Genomic DNA, 22,792 nt, shown 5'->3' with positions numbered 1-22,792 from the left:
TAGGGTAAGACTATTTCCTATTCTATGTGAAACAGAATGTTTCTTTTTGGAATGAAGTTAGGATCCATCCATAATATAATTCTGTCATAAGTATGGTTTTTGGATTGTAAAAGCAGTTCAGCCGCTTAATCGTTTTTACAGGCGGCGGGAGGGGAGGCCTCCCCCCCCCGCTGCCCTTCGGTGCTTCTACCAGCTTGCCCGTGTGATTGGCGATCCAGGGGAAGGAATCCGTCAGCAGGGAAAGTTCCCCATAGAGAATACAGAGGACCACATGGTTCCCGACAGTCTCCATGACTCTCGGAGGCCCAGGCATGACGTTATGACGTCACGTCCACACTGGCAGTTGTAAGTACTGCCGTGTACTTGGTTTAGAAAGGTTGAGATATGTGTTTTTTTTTTTCGATCTCAGTCTTTCCTGCCTAGAGGAGAGATGTGGGTTCTTCTAGACCCCACATCTATCCATAAAGAGGATCTGTCATGCCCTATTCCTATTACAAGGGATGTGTACATTCCTTGAAAAAAGAATAAAAGTGGAAAAAAAATAAAAAAAGGGAAAGTGTAAAAATAAAAAAAATAAAAAAAAAAAATAAAAAAGCGCCACAGTCCCCGTGTGTTTGCTTGCAGAAGTGAACGCATACATACGTCGCGTCCATATATGTAAACGGCGTTCAAATCACACATGAGGTATTGCTGCGAACATTAGAGTGAGAGCAACAGTTCTAGCCCAGGACCTCCTCTGTAACTCTAAACTGGTAACCAGTAAAACATTTTAAAGCGTCACCTATGGAGATTTTTAAATACCGAAATTTAGCGCCATTCCACAGGTGTGCGCAATTTTAAAGCATGACATGTGAGGTATCTATTTACTCAGCGTATCATCATCTTTCACTTAATAGAAAACAATTGGGCTAATTTAAGTGTTTTTTTTTTATTCATGAAAAATTGCTGTGCAAATACTGTGTGACATAAAAAGATGCAATGACCGCCATTGTATTCCATAGGGCCTCTCTGCTAAAAAAAAAAAAAAAAACATAGAGAAATGTTTGGGGATTTTGAGTAATTTTCTAGCAAAAAAAAAAAAAAAAGATTATTTTTACATGTAGGAGAGGAGTGCCAGAATAGACAGTATGGAAGTAGTTAAATTCATCAGACAAGGGCACCTTCTTACATTGCTCCATGGTTCAGTTCTGATGCTCACATGGCTATTGTAGGTGCTTTTGACTGTGGAGAAGGGTTAAGCTTGGGCACCCTGACCAATCTGCAGATATGCAATAAACTGTGATGCACTGTGTATTCGGACACCTTTCTATCTGAACGAGCATTAACATTTTCAGCAATTTGAGCCAAAGTAGCTCTTCTATTGGATCAGAATACATGGGCCAGCCTTTGTTCCCCACATGCATCAATGAGGCTTAGCCACCCATAATCCTGTTGTCTGTTTGCTGACTTTCCTTCCTTGGAGCGGTTTAGTAGATGCCGACTACTGCAGACCAGAAATATCCTACAAGAGCCGCAGTTTTGGAGTTGCTCTGACCCAGTCGTCTGGGTCAGCCATTACAATGAGGCCTTAGTCAGTGTCACTGAAATCCTTACGCTTGCCCATTTTCTATGCTTTTAACACATCAATTTCAGAGACAACATGTTCACTTGCTGCCTCATATGTCTGTCCACTTTCAGCTGCCACTGTAATAATAAAATCAAAAGTCGTTCACTTTACCTGTCAGTGGTCATAATGGTATGGCCGACTGGTGTATATAAATAATGGGAGGAAGGGATACTTACAGTATATAAATGGCGCAATCTGCTTTGTAGTAGTAATAATAAACAGCATTTCAAGTCAGTTAGTCCTGATAGCCAGCTGATTGAGCTGTCTCCATTTGCAGTTACTCGGATACATTTTATAACAGTCATGGACTCTGTTGGGCCACTCATTCTACAATACTGATCATACAAAGGCAGCATAGAAACTTATGAGACTACAAAGCAAATAGCAGTAGGACCAAGAATTCCAGCAAGGAGACTTTAATATAAGGAATCATTGGAAAATTCAACAAACTAGCCTTCATCAAAAAGATACACATTTCCATGCCCAGAAACAGAAGAATTTCTGTTGGATCCACACATAACCTTTCTATATGTGACCAGACCAGGGGTTGATCTACAAACGTAGCATAAAAATGAACAGTACTGTGCCCTGCTAGCATATCATCCTTTTATCATGAAATAACTACATACTTACATGCTCCAGGTGTACATAAGCCTGACTGGCAATATCAAATATAACATCTTTGACATTTCTCTCTTGGCTCCCTCTAATGAAATCCTCCTGTGAAGCCCCGTGCTGCAGGAAGGGGAAAAAAAAAAAAAAAAGAGACATATAAATAAAAATAACCATGTCGATCCAGCAGGGATTAGAGAATACACAGCACAGTCAAGATGTCTCATATTGGTCTGAAATAGAGAAGATGAAAAAAAGTTTCTGCCCAATTCCACGCCTGCACGCACAGCAGCCACAGGCGAGTTCACACAGTTCATGCGTAAACAACTGCACCACCAATTACTATATCAGAAAACACATTGGCCAGGTAATTTTCTGCAAACACAGAACACATGGATGTACTGAGAAATGTGATCAAATGGTAATGACTTGGCCCAGCTCCCTTCCCAGTACAAAACCGCCACATAATGGTAGTTTGCCTCACCCAAATAAAGCATTGAAGGGTTAACTCTACTTTTGTGGGGGCAAAAAATGACAAATAAAAAAAAAATATAATATAGCATAAACAATAACTACACAAGCCATATTGTAACTGAATGTTATTAAAAATTAGCTCTCCTTTTCAATCTGCAGCTCTGTAATTTTCTGTACCATTCAATGCTTTAGGGCAACCTGGTGGCGTTACATACACCACTTATATCCAGAACATCCCCAGAAATGTAAATCTCGCTTGTTTGATTGGTTCACTGATTTTTCCAGAAGTCTGCACTAAGATTCAAGTCATACTATTGGCACCCTCTGCAACAAAAATTTGATTTTTTTTGTGGAGATGCTCCGAAAGGGCTAATCACTTCTAAAAGGAATGCAGACCCTGCATGTTCCTCATAAGAACACTGTAAGAGCTTCAGCTGAATAAGGCCAATTTCACATATGCGGCTTGTTTGTCTGTTTTTCATCCATCCATTGACTGATGAAAAGCGAACCTCAAAGCGAACCTCAATGCATCTCTATGGAAAAATTGATGTAAGCGGATAATCATCCATTTAAATCCGCATCAGTCAACATCCGTTTTTTGGAACAAATCAAAGCCCTATTTTTCTACCCTTAAAAAAAAAAAAGTATCGGACAAAAACTGGATGTAAATGAAAAAATGGTCCGTTTTTGCATGAAAAAATAGCTCCGGGACTCAAGTGGTTAACCACTTGCCGACCGCCACAAGTACATATACTGTGGCGGTCAGCCCCGTGCAGGCAAAGTATGGGTACGTCACTCGCCTGCGAGCCAATAGGGGGCGAGCGCGCGCCGCCGGAGGCGCGCTCCCGCCCCCGCTCGTTCACTGTGATCCCCGCGCGTGTGACCGGCGGACTCGATGTCCGCCGGTCACTTGCGATAGGTACAGAGGGAGAAAGGCAAGCGGCTAATGTAAACAAAGCCGCCTGTCATTCTCCCTTGTGTAAGTACAGAGATCATACGGTGCGGCTATGTAGGATCCTATATCTCTGTAGTTACACAAACAGCCACATCCCATAACAGTTAGAAGCAGGCCCCTAGGGACACATTTAACCCCTCCTTCTCCAATAGTTAACCCCTTCCCTGCCAGTGTCATTTTTACAGTAACAGTGCATATGTATAGCACTGATTACTGTAGTAATGTCACTGGTACCCACAAAAGTGTCAAAAATGTCAGTCAAGGGTCCGATCTGTCCGCCGCAATGTCGCAGTCACGCAAAAAAAAAAAAAAAAATCGCAGATCGTCGCCATTACTCGTTAAAAAAAAAAACAACAATAAAAATGACAAAAATCTTTCCCTTAGTTAGTAAACGCAATAACTTTTGCGCAAACCAATCAAAATACGCTTATTGTGATTTTTTTTTACCAAACATATGTAGCAGAAAAATTGGCCTAAAATGTAAAAAAATTTTGATTTTTACATTTTTTTTTGGGAATTTCATATTAAAAAAAAATGTGAAAAATATTGTTATTTTTGCAAAATTGTCGCGCTTTTTTGTTTATAGCGCATGATCAAAAAAATTGCACAGGTGATCAAATACCACCAAAAGAAAGCTCTGTTTGTGGGAAAAAAAGGACGTCAAATTAGTTTAGGTACAGCTTCGCACGACCGTGCAATTGTCTGTTAAAGTCAAGCAGTGCCGAATCGCAAAATAGGGCCTGGTCAGGAAGGGGGTAAAATCTTCCGGGGCTTAAGTAGCTAAAGACTCTAGCTGGCGGATGTAAACAACAGATGAAAACTTCATCCTTTTTTCTTTTGGATAAATGTGACAACCGATGAAACAAACGGTCCGAACATATGAAAGGGGCCTAATAATAATAATAATAATAATAATAATAAAAGTCACTTCCATTCAGATTCACTGAGTAGACAACAGCTTGTTCTTCCGTGTAGAAACAGGTAGGACTGTGCAAGTTTGGTAAAAAAAAAAAAACAAAAAGGAGAAGCGCTCTAAGTGTAGACAGTTTAATAATACATAAGAAGCAATGTGTGTAGTAACTCACAAGACATAAGTGAAAGTCAAGCTGTGTAACATCATCAGATCTTTAAAGCATCCTCTGGGGGGAGGGAGGTGGTGATGTCCAATCCAAAGCGCCGTCCGTGGCTGAGTAGATGTTTAATGGGAGGAAATAAAGCCGGCAGCCTCCCGCCTCAGTGTACGATGAGCGGTCAGATGGAAGTGACCGACGGCTGTAAGGTTCCGTGGATGGATGGACGCTCTCCCGTCACCAGGGGTGGTGAGTTCAAACAGCAAAGGAACGGCAGGCACGACGCGTTTCTGAGCATGCGCGGGGTCGATGTACCCGGCGCGCTCTTTCCTCAGGTGCTGGAGAGCCGTGGACTCTACAAGGTTTATATCTAGCTCAGTTAATTAGTGATTCACCGCAGCTGGAACAAAAGGGGAATGCCTCGGGATAAAAAGGATTTGGAACCAGAGCTGAAAGCAACCAGTTCATGGAAGGACAACAACTTTAAAATCAATTATACTTGAATGTACAGCATTAAAAACATAAACAATTAAAAGCATATGTTAAAGGTGGATTGTACTCGATTGGCTGGCCACAAATTCACATGTATGGGGCTGAAACAATAATTTCTCATAAGAATCAGATATATACCAAAAATGGATGATAGGAGATAATCAGTGATAATATTCAAAGTTAGACAAATGCTCTAACAGAATCTCCTCTTGGTCTGTGGAAGAGCGGCTCAGTGTTTATGGACTACTCCTTTCTGACTACACGTCGATCCCATACAATACAGTAAATTTATTCCATCAGCTTTATTTAGTGTTTTGCTTTTGTCCCTTTCCCTCCCCCTCCCCCCCCCCTCCCCCTTCTCCTTGCTTTTTTAATTGACTCATCATACCCATCCCCTGTGTTGGAGGTTTTTAGCGCTCTGGTTTCACATATGTGCAAGTTTGGTAAAATGCCCTTAATGTACATTGGTCACCCAGAGGGGATTATTTTGGTTCTCAACAAAAATGGAGTCACTCTTTAAACCCCCCTTTGAAATAACTAGCAACTGATGCATACAGTTTTTTTTAAAGACCAATTCAACACAAGTTCTGTTGGGTGGATGACACATGGAGTGACTTTTGAAGACCCCAAACAGGATACAATTTTATGGCCAAGGGTATGTGAATAATCATTCTTCAAAACTGAAAATTTTTATTGATTTTCAAAAGTAAGTACAATCCGACATAAAAAGGAAGGGGAGAACAGAGAAAAAAAAAAAAAAGGAAATATAAATAGAATGACCAAAAAAAAGCCAGACATGAATGTTATCAACTTATACAACAGACTACAGTGAGGTACAAGTGAAGAGAATACAAGCAGAGGATAAAACTCATATCATGCGAGTCTGCGACATCATCAAACTCAATATGAAATATTCCAGACCACTGTATGTCAAGCAGGTACCGGCTACGCTGCCTTGCGTAACCCATTCAAAATTAAACCCATATGAGGCACAAGAAGAGAAAAATGGGATGAGGGAAAAAGGGCAGTAGCAAATAGCGACCTGTGTCAAAAATAAAAGCCCACCGAAGTGCACGACAACCATCTAGTCACAGCGATATTAAGTCGAGGGAACAGAGGTTAGGGGTGTCTCCAGTATGTCCCATAATTCACGTGCTTCCAGAGTGTTATTTAATGAAGCGGTCAGGTATTCAATCCTCCGTACATCCCGGATCCTGGAGTGCAACTCAAGCAGCGAGAGAGTGTCCCGCCTTTTCCATTTAAGGGCCACTAAGCATCGTGCGGCAGTCAGTAAATGTGCAAGGAGATTTTTAGCCAATTTAGAAAAGGAGGCGGGCGAGAGACCTAGGAGGAAGGTTTTCGGACCCGAAGATGGAGTGGAGGAGGGAGATGAACCATTCGCCAGAAAGGGATGATCATTGGGCAAGACCAATAGATGTGATGCAATGTACCTACATCTCTACTACAGCGATAGCAGCGGCGATTTGCAGAGTGATATATGGAATGGAGCACGTTCAGGGTATGGTACCAATGAAAGAGGATCTTATATTGATTCTCCTTATACAAGGTGCAGATCGAGCTCTTAGATGCCTGTGACCAAATAAGTGGCCATGTCCTCAAAGGGATCTCCCAGTCGGTGACATATCTGTAATCAAGAGCTGGTAAATACGAGAGATCATACCCTTGGTGGCTGGGCCCTCCAGGCAAATTTTTTCAAACTCAGTTAAAGGGGGAAAATTGAAGGTTCATTGCAATAGATTGTGAGAAATGTCGTATTTGTAAGTAGCTAAAAAAGGCCTGTTTAGGTAGCTCATTGGCCTCCTACAAGTCCTGAAAGGATCGTAATATTCTAGTTCTGAAATCACCAACTGTCCAAAATGAAATAAGGCCCTCAACGCTCCAGAGCATGGAATTCAGGTGGACTGGAGCCATCCACAACTTCTCAATCTGCGGCCAGCTGTTGTAGGCCTGGAGTGTATACCAAGAAGCAATAGGATGCAATTGGGTTGCCAAATAATATTTAGCCACATTCGGAAATGCGAGGCTGCCTTGGCTCCGGGGAGCAAACAAAACAGACCTAGCAACTCAATGTTTTTTGTAATTCCAGAAGAAGTTTAGGAGATCTCCCTGGAGAGTCTTGAGATGCAAAACTGGGATGGGAATGGGTAGTGTCTCGAACAGATAAAGAAATTTGGGCAAGATTGTCATCTTTACGGTCGCCATGCGGCCAAACAGAGACAACCTTTGGGATTTCCACCTGGCAAAGGAGGCTTTAATTGAGGAATATAGTGGAAGAAAGTTAGCCTTGTAAAGGGTATCATAAGAAGGTGTGAGATTTACTTCAAGATACTTGAGGGTAGAAGTCCTCCAGGAATAATTAAAGGATTGGGAGAGGAGAGACCACCTCTGGCAGGGAATGTTAAAGGGGAGAGCCTCGGTTTTAGATTTATTAACTTTATAACCTGACAGAGAGCTGTAAAGGTCCAGCTCCCTATGCAAATTAGGGAGGGAGATATGTAGTTGCATAAGGAGTAAGCAGTACATCATCAGCATAAAGGGACGTTTTAAATTCTCTATCACACAACGGTATACCATGTATCTTAGGGTTTGTCTGATATGGGCCACTAAGCGTTCTATACAAAAGGCAAAGAGAAGGGGTAACAAGGGGCACCCCTGTCGCGTCCCGTTGGTGATGGGAAAGGAGTTCTGATTAAAGCAGAGGGGGAGGAGTACAAATGGTAAATAGCTTGCAGAAAAGGGCCCCAAATGCCCGCCTGACGAAGGGTGACAAACATAAAGGGCCAGCCAAGCCTATCGAAGGCAGTTTCCTCATCTAAACGGAGGAGCAAATGGACAATCATTCAAATGATTGAGTTGAAGCAAAAAAAAAAAGTCAGCTTCACTGAGATTGGTGCAGAAGAACTAATACTGGGGTTTTCCCTATAGTAATGCATTTAGTTTGAGAATAGGATGACCAAGAAGCTCAAAAAGGCATGATAGTCAGGAGGCCACAAACTTTTGGCAATATACTGTAGTATTTCACTACCAGAATAAGCACTTCTTTTGAACTGCCACACTTCTTTTGAACCGCCACAAAAAGTATTGCAAATCCTGGTGGAAGTGTCTAATTTGCTCAGTAGAACATCTATAAAGCAGGATAATAGATGTACACCTTCAGAAGGTGGTGGTGACACAAACTATCGTATGGAAATTCTGTCACAAAACTTGACTAAAGTAAGAGCGCTAAAGATAACTGATAGATAGTATTAGCACTCCAGATTTGTTTATTGGCTTAAGATTTCTTTATTGTTATGAAGTCGCTGAAGTCTTCACATACTGTACAGTAAGTTACAGTGCTGATACCAAAAAGTCATCCGTTCTAAAGGATTAAGTGGTGTCTTCCAAAAGTCAGGCGGGTCATGAAAGACCCTGCTGTCTCAAATTCAGCTGACAGACTGCTATCACGGTTTCATATTCTCATCTGCATCTTTTTTTAACAGTTGGCAAACATTTTCCAGTACGAGACATTCTACAGGAATCTGTATCAATGATCAGTACAAAGCTTGTGAATCAATGCAGAAAACCCGACTTATGTTGGTTTCTCTCCTTAAAGCCGACCTTTAGGGCTCTTTCACACGGTCCACCTCCGTAGGCGGATCTGTGCTGCTCAGCGGGGATCGAACCGCCGATCCCCGCTGAGCCGGTGGATGACAGCTCCGTCTCCGCTTGCAGTGTGGAGAGGGAGGTGTCACAGCTCCCGCTGCTCTCTATGGGGGATCGGATGAGAGCGGACCGCCTGTCCGCTCTCATCCGATCCCTGAACGGATGTAAAAAATTGGATTTTGACTTACCGTAAAATCCTTTTCTCTTAAGCTCATTGACAGATGCAGTCCTCTTTGATTAATATCAGTAGGGTTATACTGCCCCCTACAAGAGTAGAACACTAGGCAGGAAAAACGTTCTGGCCACACCTTAGGGGCAGTCCCAGAGGGTATATCCTCTCTCTCCCTGCTACAGGATGTCAGTTATGTAACAAAGCAGTGTCAGAGAATTTAACCCAACCCAACTCAAAAATAGAGGGGCGGGTCCTGCGTCTGTCAATGAACTTAAGAGAAAAGGATTTTACGGTAAGTCAAAAATCCAATTTTTTCTGCCGCTCATTGACAGACGCAGTCCTCTTTGATTAATATCAGTAGGGACGTCCCAAAGCAGTGCCACAAATGAGGGGTGGGATAACGGAAATCAAAATCCAATCCAGAAGGCCCAACCGGTGCCAACCAGAAGTCTTAAAGGCTCATCGGACAAAAGGATGAGACTCAACTGAAAACCCAACAGAAAACCCTCGAGGTAGACCACCGGTCTCCTCAAACCGCGGCCTGCAGAACCTTGCGGCCAAAAGAGGCATCCGCCGATGCCAGCACATCAACTTTATAAAATTTTGTAAAAGGTATGAACCGACGACCAGGTAGCCGCCTTGCAAACCTGAACCACTGACGCCTGATGTGGCCCAGGAAGCACTAAGCGCCCGAGTGGAGTGCGCCTTAACAGGGAACGGAGGAACCCGACCCTTAATAGAATAAGCCTGTACCACCGTCTGTCTGATCCATCTGGAGATAGTCGCGGCAGACGCAGGCAACCCCTTTCTAGGGCCATCCGTGATCACAAAAAGTGAATCAGTCTTACGAAACGAGTCCGTAGTAGTCAAGTACACCCTGATCGCCCGAACCACAACCAAGGAGTGTAACGCAAACTCCCGAGGATGACTGGGCTTAGGACACAGGGAAAGTAGCACAATATCTTTATTTAAATGAAACTCTGAAACCACCTTAGGAAGGAAGGATGGATTCGGACGAAGAACCACCTTATCCCTATGAACCACCAGATATGGGGAACGACAGGACAATGCGGCCAGTTCGACACCCTGCGTGCAGAGGTGATAGCCACCAAAAAGGCCACCTTCTGGGATAAGGTAAGCAAGGGAATCTCCCTAATATTTTCAAAGGGAGGTTTCTGAAGAACCGACAACACCAAATTAAGATCCCAGGGCAGCAAGGGCGCGCGCGGCGGAGCCAGGTGCCGCACCCCCTGGATGAAATTCCACACCAAGGACTGAGTAGCCAGAGGTTTCTGAAAGAAGATTGCTAACGCTGAAACCTGACCCTTGATAGTGCTCAAGGCCAGTTTCTGCTCAACCCCCTGTTGCAGAAAAGCCAATATTCGGGCCACCGAGTAAGAACGTGGAGGAAACCCAAGTGATTCACACCACGCGATATAAGACTTCCATGTGCGATGATAGACTTTTCTGGAAGTCGCTTTCCTCGCTTTAATCAGAGTAGGAATAACTGAAGCTGACAAACCCTTGTCCTTCAGCACCTGGGTCTCAACAGCCAGGCCGTTAAAGCCAGCGATCGTAAAGCAGGATGGAAGATCGGTCCCTGAGCCAGCAGATCCTCCCTGAGAGGAAGTCGCCAAGGAGCGTCCGTGACCAGCCTGACCAGGTCGGCGTACCAGGCCCGACGAGGCCAGTCCGGAGCTACCAGGATAACTGGAATTCCCTCCACCTCTATCCTGCGAAGAAGTTTTGGCGGCGACTTGAGAGGAGGGAAGGCATACAGTAGCTGATACTGCCCCCAGGGGGCGACCAGCGCGTCTGCGGCGTCCGCTAGAGGATCGCGGGAGCGGGCTACAAACCTCTGCACCTTCCTGTTGAGCCGAGATGCCAACAGATCCACATCCGGGGTGCCCCAACGAAGGCACAATTGGTGAAATACCTCTGGATGAAGAGACCATTCCCCTTGATCCAGAATCTGACGGCTGAGAAAATCAATTTTCCATCCCCGGAATGAATACCGCGGAGAGAGCTGGAACAAATCGTTCCGCCCAACGAAGGATGCGGCCACTTCTACGGCCGCCAGGACACTCTTGGTGCCCCCCTGGTGATTGACGTAAGCCACTGCTTGTAACGCTCCTGCGTTTCATGTATGGTGTGGATTTTCAGCTGCAGAAATATTCCACTTCAGTAGTCATGTAAGAGAGATGCTGAGATACCATTCCCAACCTCAATGACTCATCATGTGTGGAAGGTCTTAATTCAGCTAGTAAATACACACACTCAACAAGCTGGTTCCTAGAGTGACTTTATGTATGTAGTAACACAGTGATGAAGATTTAAGAGACAGGTTGAGTGGAGGTGGTAGGTGACAGACACTTGAAGGTAAGACAGTAGCAGATGGCTGCAGGTAGGTTTAGCAATCATGTATGGTAGCAGATGACAGAGTAGCAGGTGGACATACAAGAGTGATCAACCCAGTGCAGGAATAAGTAGCAGTAGTCTTAAGAGCTAGCAATCTAGATATGCAGATGTGATAAATAGTCTTTACTATGCAGAGCTAGATAGTGTAAGCTTAGTATAAGTTTAGAGAGGGTTCCCCTGCGGGGTACTTAGCACTAATAGCAATACAGCCGAAGGTTGGTTCAGGAGGAGCGGATGATCCGGAAGCAGGATGCAGGGATCAGCGCAGCGAGGTTCCGTCAGCGAGGTATGCTTGCAAGCACGAAAGCTTCAAGCCAAGTTAGCATCCAGGTAAGGGTGTTTGAACGAACACATGTGAGTGAGAACCGGCGATTTAAATAGCCATCTAGTCCGGCGCTGAGTGATGACAGCTTCAGTCTTAAAGGTGTATGCGCACCTTTCCAAAAGAGAATGGTGGGGCGCATACACTTGTGAAAAGAGTAATTTAGGGTACCAAAGGTACCGGAACATTACACTGCTGTGGCATTGGCCGACTGGATCCGCACCGGGCTGCCCCGGAGCTGCTCGGTCCAGTGAATCAGACAAAGTCTGATCGCTCTCAGTTCCAATTAATTTATCGGTAACCTGGATTCTTCCAGGGACCAGAGCCCCTGAGCAGATCGTCTGCCGAGAACCCCACCCCACCCGGATAGATTGGCATCCGTGGTGACAATCGTCCAATAGATTGGAAGAAATGACTTCCCCTGACTGAGCATTGGTGACCGAAGCCACCAAACCAGAGATTCCCTGGTCCGTTCGCTCAGCCGGATCCGATTGTCCAGGGAATCGGGATTCCGGTTCCATTTGAGAAGAATCTCCTTTTGAAGAATCCGGGTATGAGACTGGGCAAACGGTACTGCCTCGAAGGAGGCCACCATCAGTCCCAGAACCCTCATGCAAGTCCGCAGGGAAGGCCAGTTGACGGTCAATAATAACCGAGTCGTCAACTGAATCTTCCGGAGTTTCTCCGCCGGGAGAAACACTTTTGCCAAGGATGTATCCAAAGTTAGGCCCAGATAGTTCAGTCTCCTGGTGGGGACCAGGGATGATTTCTGCCGGTTCACTAGCCACACAAACTCTTCAAAAGAGATCATAGTGACCTCCAAGTTTAGCAACAGAGCCTGCGGAGACTCCGCATGAAGAAGAAGGTTGTCTAGGTAGCCTAGAACCGAAATGCCCCGCTGTCGCAACAGCGCCAAAACCTTTGTGAAGACCCGGGGAGCAGAGGCGAGACCAAAGGGTCACGCCGCAAACTGATAATGGTTCTCTCCAACGGAAAAGCGAAGAAAACGCTGATGTCCTGCGTAAATGGGAATGTGAAGATAGGCATCCTTGATGTCTATGGACGCCAGAAAATCCCCCTGATGCAGGGAGGCCACTACTGTGCGAATGGACTCCATCTTGAATTTTTGCACCCGGACAAAATGATTGAGTGCTCTCAAGTACAGAATTGGACGCACCTTGCCCTCTTTTCTGGGTATTGTGAATAGGTTCGAATAGAACCCCTGAAAACGTTCTGTCCAAGGAACGGGGCTTGATGATCTCATCCAAGGTGGCACCAAACAGGCGATCCCCTTGAAAGGGGAGGATTAGCCAAAGCTTTTTTGGAAGCTTGATCCGCCGACCAGCATTTTAACCACAGCATACGCCGAAGGACCACCGCCGAGATCGATACGCGCCCCATTAATGGAGCGGCGTCCAGGGCGGTGTCACAGACAAACTGTAGCGCTTGTACCATCTGCTCCAGCAAGTCCGATACTGCCGGGGGGAGACTTCTCCCTTCCAGATCTCGGCATAACAACTTGGTCCACTCTGTCAATGTTTGTGCAACCAGAGCAATGGTGAACACTGGCCTAAAGGCTGACCCTATCAGGGAAAATATAGAGCGGGATATAGATTCGGCTTTACGGTCCCCCGGATCCACCGGGATAACAGTAGCTTTATTTAGTCTGGAAATCGGTGAATCCACCGACGGTGGTACCGTCCATTTATTAAGGAGGGATTCTTCAAACGGATAGCGTCTAGCAATCCGTTTGGAAATACCAGGGGCTCGTTTTGGACGGACCCATTCTTCCTTAATTATATCTTGAAAACATTTGGGCAAAGGAAACACCTTTGCCATCTTGGTAGGCTTGCGAGTACAAAAACAATTTCAGTATCAACTGCCTCCGTAGGTATAACCTCAAGTCTTAAAGTTTCCCGCACAGACACAATCAGTGCATCTACCAGCGCTTCATCTTGCGCTATAGCGGAGGCAGAAATGTCTTCCTTGCTATCCTAGTAGATGGGATACGAGACACTAGCCCCAGAAGAGGGACCTGCAGCCGCCGCGACAGGCTCAGAATCTGTATCTGAAGCGTCAGACGAAATAGGGGTAGGCGGGGGTCGCTTTTTCGCCCCCCCGTCCCCGACAGGCCACCTCCCCCTGGGATACAAAAGACTTCAAAACCGCTGACAATGCATCAATAGTAAGTGGAGAACTGGAGGGTCCTGCGGCCACCTCGAGGGGATCAGGTGGGGATACATGTGTGGCAGGGTCCATGACAAATCCAGGAACACCTGTCAGCAAACAAGGATTGCAAAAGAAAAAACTTTTTTTTTTTTTGCATGTAATCCCCCAGCGCAACAGCGCCCCTCAGGGCCACCTGCTTCGGAACCCCCACAGAGAAAGAGAGAGAGACCCCAAGGGCTCACCACCTGATGCACAGAAGCTTCTACCGAACTGCTCTCAGCGCTGTCCTTACAGAACAGGAAGTCTTATGGATCGATTTACCCGGGTAAAGGAGGCGGCTCCGCCCCTTTACACGTCTTCGGGGAACTCCAACCGCTGCTCTGAGGCAGGCTGGGTGTATCCAAGATGGCCGCCGCCATACAGGAGACATTAGGCTACACCAAAATGGCGGCTCCGCGCGCCCGCGGAAGGATGGCGGCTCTGGGCGGCTACATCGCTAATAGAGGACTCCCGTGCGATAGGTAGGTGCCTGATAGTATCACCCCTCTGCACGACTGTTTTAACAGTAACGCCGCGGCGCCCTGTCTCCATCCTTGACCGACATCAGTCACTCAGTCCTTTTACAATGCAGGCTTTCCTTGCAGCGACAGACTCCTACAGATTGTCAGCTCCCAAACCAAGCCTCCTGGAGTGGTATACCTTACTCACCAACTCATCTAGCGAGGGGGAGATATGTGGAGTGTGTCACAGGATAGAGGGGAACCCGGGATCATGAGGGTCCGACCATCCCACGGAGGGGCCCGCGTCTACTCCCAAAACCCGACAGGGGGAGAGGGGGAACATTCTACTCACCATACTGGAACAGGCGGGCACCCACTCCTGACAGAACCCCTCTCCACCGAGGTGGGGGCTGTCGACCAATACGGACGCCGCGACTCAGATTCCGACTGGTCGTAGGCGACCTGGCGAGACGTTTAACTCGCGGAACCAGTCCCCGTCCAGTGGGACTATGCCGCGGCCGACCCAGCGCGGAGCTAGGGCCTGCACGCGCTCGTAGGCCGGCTGGGGTGACCACTGGATCTCAACATCCAGCCCGTCGCCCAGCTCCAGCATAATTGCTTGAAGATCTCACGGGAACAACTGGAGAAAAAAAAGCTAACTAAAAAAAGATTTATCTAAAAAAGCTTGCCAGGACCAGAGATCCCAGCAAGGAACTTAGGTCCTTACTCCTGACTAGGCAGAAAAAAACTGACATCCTGTAGCAGGGAGAGAAAGGATATACCCTCTGGGACTGCCCCTAAGGTGTGGCCAGAACGTTTTTCCTGCCTAGTGTCCTACTCCTGTAGGGGGCAGTATAACCCTTCTGATATTAATCAAAGAGGACTGCGTCTGTCAATGAGCGACAGAGAAATAGGGTTTCCATCCGTCCAGAATTCACGGACAGGATCGGATACGGATGGCAGCGGGTGTGAGCGGAGGTGTGTCCGCTGACATCCGCTGCCCCATAGAGCTGCATGGAGGATCCGATCAGATCCTCCTAAAAACTGACAGGCGGATCTGATCGGATCGCCCGTGTGAAAGAGCCCTTAGGCCCCTTTCACACAAGGTCTGTTCAGTTCTTCAGTTCAGTCACGTCAAAATGTATCAGTTTTCCATCCGTTTTTCGTCAGTTGTTATCCGTTCTTCATCCGTTTTTCGTCAGTTGTTATCCGTTTTTCATCCGTTGTCATCCGTTTTTCATCCGTTGTCATCCGTTTTTCATCCGTTTTCCGTCCGATCCGTTTTTTTGACGGATGAAAAATAGGGCATTCATCCGTTCAAAAAAAACGGACATTGACGGAAGCGGATGAAAACGGATGTTAACTAATGATCATCCGTTGTCATCCGTTTTAACATAGAGATACATTGATGTCCGTTTTTTATCCGTCAACGGATGGATGAAAAAACGGACAAACGGACAGCATGTGTGAAAGGGGCCTTAGTCATTTTTTCCCATCTATTAAATCCTCTGCCCTTGGTTTAACTTTGGGTAGCAAAACATTTTTTTTTCTGCCAGTAAATACCTTAAAAAGCCCACTTCCTCTTTGTCTGATAAAAAGCTTAGGCTACTGACATCATTATATAACAAGGACATAGGCGCTGAAGCCGACAGTATAAAGGGCAAAGAATGGGGGCAAAAGGGGTACCTAGGAATAGGGGAGGGGGTTCTTTAAAATCCAATATGCTGGGTATTGGCTACGAGGTCCATGTGCTTAGGGCTGCCATCCAGGGAAAAAAACTGAAACAAGGTATCCAGAGCTGTAGTAAAAATTGAAGGAGAGAGAGGCACCTCTAAGTGCAGGTATCCAATTTAATGAAATAAAACGACAATAGGAACTTCCATGAAGGTAAGGGTGGACAAGCACATCTAAGGCGGTGGCGAGACTCCTCAACACCGCCTTAGATGTGCTTGTCCACCCTTACCTTGATGTAAGTTCCTATTGTTTTATTTCATTAAATTGGATACCTGCACTTAGAGGCGCCTCTCTCTCCTTCAATAATGACATCACGCACTGCTCTCTCTCACTCATATGAGAGCTTGCCAGCAAGGGAAGAGGGGTGAGTCATAGGAGAGCCAATGATAGCTGCAAAGCTGGATGGGGGCTGGATGAGGGCAGAGATAACAGGAGATCCATGAGAAGAACTGTGCAGGCAAGCAGTGGTGGAGTGTGTCCGTCTGTATATACAATATCTCACAAAAGTGAGTACACCCCTCTCATTTTTGTAAAAATGTTATTATATCTTTTCATGTGACAACACTAAAGAAATGGCACTTTGCTACAATGTAAAGTAGTGAGTGTACAGCTTGTATAACAGTGTACATTTGCTGTCCCCTCAAAATAACTCAAAACACAGCCATTAAGGTCTAAATCACTGGCAACAAAAGTGAGTACACCCCTGAGACACCAGTATGTGAACGGAGCCTTAGACATCCTTCCTTTGGAGAATATTGATCTTCCTGCCCTAAAAGATTTAGAAGAACTTTATGCTAATGGCCATTTTGCAGGCATTGATTGGCTCATCCAACACTGTCCACCCATTCAACATACACATCTTAAACCCAAATCCATCTTCAATCCTGTACCAGTGGTGGCTGGTGAAGTTTTAAGATAGTGGGGCACCAGACCCTGCCCTTCATTTTGACCCCTCCCACTTTTCATAAGCCCCACCCCTTAAAGACTCCACCTACTCTGTCCACTGTATTCCACTTGCTTCCACCCATAGAGTATAGTATAGTCACAGTGTATAGTATAGTATATAGTGTATAACAGGGGTCTTCAAACTATGGCCCTCCAGTTGTTCAGGAACTACACTTCCCATCATGCCTAGCCATGTCTATGAATGTCAGAGTTTTACAATGCCTCATTGGACTTGTAGTTCTGCAACGGCTGGAGGGCAGTAGTTTGAAGATCCCCGGTGTATAGTATAAAGTGTATAGCATAGTGTATAGCAGTGTTTCTCAACTCCGGTCCACAGGGCACGCTAACAAACCACATCCAGGGCATTTAAAGCAAATTCCTTAGGATGTTTGGGCCTGTGACACAGGTAAGGCAACACAAAGTCTTCATTCAAATGGAAATCAGAGACTACCTTAGGAAGGAACGACGGACATGGACAAAGAACCACCTTATCTTTGTGGACCACCAAACAGGGGGTACGACAAGATGATGCCGCCAGCTCAGACACCCTGCGAGCAGAGGTAATGACCACCAAAAAGGCCACCTTCAGGGACAATGTAAGCTGGGGAATCTCCCGAATATTTTCAAAGGGAGGCTTCTGAAGAACTGAAAGCACCAAGTTCTGATCCCACGACGGTAGAGGAGACCGCACTACTGGAGTCAGATGTCAAACCCCTTGAATAAAAATATGCACTGGGGAGAACGTGGCCGGGGGGGGGGGGGGGGGGGTCGCTGAAAAAAAGACCGCCAAGGCCGACACCTGGCCCTTTCTGCTCGACACCTCATTGAAGGAAGGTCAAAATCCAAGCTACTGAAAAGGAACGTGCACAGATGAGGGCGCACCTTCATGCTGAAGGAGCCTTGTCCACGGGTCTAAAGAATCCTGCCCTTTGCTTGCCAGAACAGGGCCGCTTGGAACCTCCTGAGGAGGACTTGAAAGGTTTTGAATCCTTGTAAGTGGACCCTGAGGGAACGAAAAAACCTATTATCAGGTTAGGTTCACATATTTGTGTCTATGTGTGTGTGCATTTGCACGGACACAGCAACTTATTCATTTGAATAGGCTGCTGTAACCTGCAGGAAATACTGCGAAAAAGTCCCCAACCCTTTGTTTAAAATGCTCTGCAGGGCAGCCACATGGAACCACATTTAGTACTGCTTTATTGTGAATCGGTCATTGGAGCTATGGGAGCTACCATTGTAGGCCTTCTGTAAATGCTAAATGCCTGGCTGTTTCGGACTTCATTACTTTTTTTTTTTTACTCACAGACCTAAACAAGCATGCTGTGAAGTAGTGTCAGAATTCCCTATCTCTATACTTGTTCCAGCTCAGCAGCTCAGACAGTTGGAATGCAAAGCATCATCATGACAACTAGGAAAGGCACCTGTTCCAGCTGAAGAAAAACAGCCCCAAAGCAAGAGCCTGCCACCACCATGCTTCACTGTGGGTTTGGTGTTCTTTAGGGGATGTTCAGTGTTATTTTTGCACCAAACCTATCTTTTAGCATTATGGCCAAAAAGTATAACCTTGGTATCATCAGACCAGAACACATTTTCCAACATGCTTTTAGGAGACTTCAGAGGTGTTTTTGCAAAATTTAGCGAGGCTTGGATGTTTTTCTTCACAAGAAAAGGCTTCCATCTTGCCACTCTACCCCATAGCCCAGACATTTGAAGAATACGGGAGATTGTTCGATTGTTGTTGCATGCACCACACAGCCAGTACTTGCCAGATATTACTGCAGTCCTTTAATGTTGCTATAGGCCTCTTGGCAGCCTCTTGACCCGTTTTCTTCTAGTCTTTCCATCAATTTTGGAGGGAGGTCAAGTTCTTGGTAATGTCACTGTTGTGCCATATTTTTTGCACTTGATTATGACTGTCTTCACTGTGTTCCACGGTATATCTAATGCCTTTGAAATTCTTTTGTATCCTTCTCCTGACTGATACCTTTTAACAATGAGATCCCTCTGATGCTTTGGAAGCTCTCTGTGGACCATGGCTTTTACTTTAGGATATGACTAAAAATAGGTCAGAAAAGACCTACTAGTACAGCTGAACTTTATTTGGGGTTAATCAGAAGCACTTTAAATGATGGCAAGTGTGTACTGGCTCCTATTTACCATGCTTTTGAATGTGATTGCTTAATTCTGAACACAGCTACTTCCCCAGTTATAGGAGGGTGTACACACTTATGCAACCACGTTATTTTACATTTTATTTTTACTTCCCCCTCCTAAAAGATTTCTGTTTGTTTCTCATTTGAGTTGTAAAGTTTATAGGTTACATTAAAAGATAGAAAAAGTTCTGAAAATACTTCTTTGTCTCATTTTTTTTACATCACAGAAACCTGACAATTTAACAGGGACTTTTTATATCCACTGTACCTGCTCTGTGCAATGATATGCACAGAGCATCCCCAAACCTCCCCTTCTTAGCTCTCCTCTGCTGCTCTAGACTCCTCTACGTCTTATTTCTCCACCGGTCAATCTGACTGTAAAACATCTTTAGGAGATCATAAGGAGATTATACAGTTAGATACTAGTGTATATGGCCATCTTACAGACATTCGTTTCTAAACATTTACAAACCTTAATGAAATTATAAGCGGATCCTCCCTCCCCAATAAAAGCAATAGAAAGAACAATCCTGATATGGTTACCTTGCTTTAAAGGCATTCACTAAAGCATATTCACACTCTATACAATCTAGATTAGTCTGACCAACAACTATATACCATTTTTCTTACATTAATTTTGGCACCAAAAGACACAGTAGGGCTTATTTTGGGGTAGGTCTTAACATATAATGTGCAGTCTTCTCTCCCCCTCTCCCTCCCTGCCTGTCAGGAATCCCCTATGTGAACTGAGTAAAAGTGTTTGTAAAATCCTAAAATCCATTTGATTATTAGTATATCATGTACAATGTGTGTGTTCCTGTATTATATTTGTGCCAAATACCTTTGTTACAGCGCCGCTCTGGCTTCCGTGACCCCCTGGAGCTCTCTTCTACGCTCTGAGCACTGCAGACGGGAGGGGCTGAGATCCCCCGCTGACAGCTGGAAAAGGAGGAGAGTAGCGGGAGATCAGCTGAGCGCCGTGGGGAGCTGTACCGAAGGTATTTGACACAATTATAATAGAGAAGCACACACACACTGGACATTATATAAAACAGTAATAGAGTGAATTGTAGGATTTTACAAACACTTTAAAACTAGGGCTTATTTTCGGGGTAGGGTTATATTGCAGCCCTCCCCGAAAATCACAGGTGGTCTGATTTTTCTGGGTAGGTCTTATTTTCGGAGAAACACGGTAGTTCCTGGGCCTAAACCATCCATTTACATTTCTATCCAATTAATTTGGTCTTTGCACCACATACTGTAGATGCTGTTAAAAGTAAAGGAAAGTGTACAGATTATATTTATGTGGCCATGTGGCCAAAGAGTGGTTAGAAAATTTAGAGATCCCATTGCTAGACCATTCAATTTTAACAACAATCTTCCCAAAGGTTATTTGTGCATATAACATACTTTATGATTGTAATTTACCTCAAAAATCCTCCCTTGTGTATACATCCAAAAGCCCTGGCTGGGTGACATCACAGATCCAGAGCTGTCACTCAAATAACACACTAAAGCAGAGGTGTCGAACTCAATTTCACTGCAGGCCACATCAGCAGTATGGTTACCCTCAGAGGGCTGGTTATATCTGGGGTGTGTTGCGTACAGAGTTAAGAGTTCAGGAGTGAACTATGTACAGAGTGCAGGATTTAGGAGTGTGCTGTTTACAGAATGCACGGTTTAGGGGTGCGCTATGCACAAAGTGCAACCCCAGCCTCCCCTCTCTTCCCTAATGGGGTCCCTGTGGTGTTTCCTTTCAGGGGCCACATTGAGGAATGTCCTCTCTACTATCCCTCATCCAGGACTGGTCAGGTCTCTCAGACTTTATTTGGCACCCAGGCCAATGGGAGATGAGGGAGAACTCTCCAACAATCGGCGGCTGATAACAAGCTGAGGCTTACCAATCACACAGCAGATATGCTCCGGCTGAAGCAATTACCACCTAAAGTATCCTGCAATGGGATCTGCCCATTCTCTGAATACGCACTAAATGTAGCGAAGCTGCACTCAGACTTCAGCCATCCACCAATGAACACTGATCTCCGCCCAACATTACAGCTCCACTGTACACTCCACCAATGAGCTGCCACCGCGGTTCAGACCAATGTTAGCGCATTTACACTAGAGCTGAGGGAATCGGGAGCAGAGCGTGAGAGCTGGAGGTGGCAGAATGGAGTTCCGCCACTTCTGGCTGCAAGACTGGGTGAAACCTTCTGTGCCTTTTCCTGCAATTTTTCAAGTTGGCGACAGGGTCTCTTTAAAGAAATATAGCCTACTATAACTATAAATAAAACATAACAGAAGAACTAAATGTTCCATACAAACAGAGCAGCAGAAATTAATCCCCAGATTTAGCATGTTATTACTGACATCTGGGTACTGATGAAATTATATTCAGCAATGCAAAGCTCTCAGACAGGGACAAGCAAAGCATACAATTCTCTTTCTAATCAAAAATATATTCAGACCACATCATTCATTTACCTTGCTTTCGTCCATTAGTAATCATTCAATCGCACAAATAAAACCAGGCTGTAGATTGGGAGAGTGCAGGGCATCATAATATAAAGAAAACAACTGTTGTTGGCACACTATCCAACAAGGCAAAATCACTAGCTTTCCCAAGAATGAGGATCTGTGAAACTGGATTGATCATTATCTGATGTTTTATATTTTTCCATCAGCCAGCTCCATTGACAGCTATAGAAAACTTCAGTTAGGCACCAGCTGTAAGCATCATTTTTACCTGGCTCCTGGAATTGTTCCAGACTGGCCTTTAGTTTTACTTTTTATATTATTGAAATACTAGGGCTCCCTTTCCTTCTGAAGACATTAGTTGGCTGCCATTCTCTTCCACTGGCTTCAGTTCTTTACAGTTACTGACTGAGAACTACTATGTAGGTCATGAATTCCGACTTCAGTTGCAGCATGCAGGTTTGAGGTTTTTGATTCAGAAAGTATTGAAGCTAAGGAAAGCCAGGCAACTAGCATTTTCAGAGGATATCCCCATAATGTCTACCTATGGAATTTTTTCATTACTTTTTTTTAAATTTATCTGGTCTTTATTGTTTTGGTAAGCAATCTGGAAGATTATCCTGCTCTGAGGCTCCAGTCATCGAGGGGCATAGTAGAGGAAGGCAATGCCAGGTAACTAATCTACAATGGGCAGTGAGGAGAATCCATTCATATAAGTGGCTACATAGTTTAAAAGGTAGAAGACATATAGTGACCTAGGGATTCTATCAGTTGGAGGCTTCACCACAACAAACCTTTTCTAGATTAAAAATAGAAAGCCTAGACTGGGGCTCAACATGTATACTGGAGGAGGAAGATAATTTTGTAAAGCGCTGCACAAACTTTTGGCGTTATAGATAGATAGATACAACTTTGTCATTGCATATTACAGGTACACAGCAACGAGATGCAGTTTGGCATCTACCAGAAGTGCAAAATGTAGCAATCGTGCAAAAGTGCAGATAAATATCTAGCATATTTACAGTGCAG

At 45.1% G+C, this 22,792-nt stretch overlaps 1 protein-coding gene across 1 annotated transcript in view; it reads right to left on the bottom strand.

Annotated features, from left to right (window-relative positions):
• NDUFAF6 (NADH:ubiquinone oxidoreductase complex assembly factor 6) overlaps positions 1-22,792 on the bottom strand; it is a 115,793-nt gene that overhangs the window by 37,803 nt on the left and 55,198 nt on the right. Inside the window, exon 7 of the mRNA XM_082259350.1 lies at positions 2,239-2,341. Within this exon, the coding sequence (XP_082115476.1) occupies positions 2,239-2,341 (103 nt within the window). The remainder of the gene's footprint in view (positions 1-2,238; positions 2,342-22,792) is intronic.

The sequence above is a fragment of the Pelophylax lessonae genome, assembly GCF_965119305.1.
Source record: "Pelophylax lessonae genome assembly, chromosome: 5".
Classification (NCBI taxonomy): Eukaryota; Metazoa; Chordata; class Amphibia; order Anura; family Ranidae; genus Pelophylax; species Pelophylax lessonae.
Note: the sequence above shows the minus strand (reverse complement) of the source record. Positions and strands in the feature narration are given on the sequence as shown.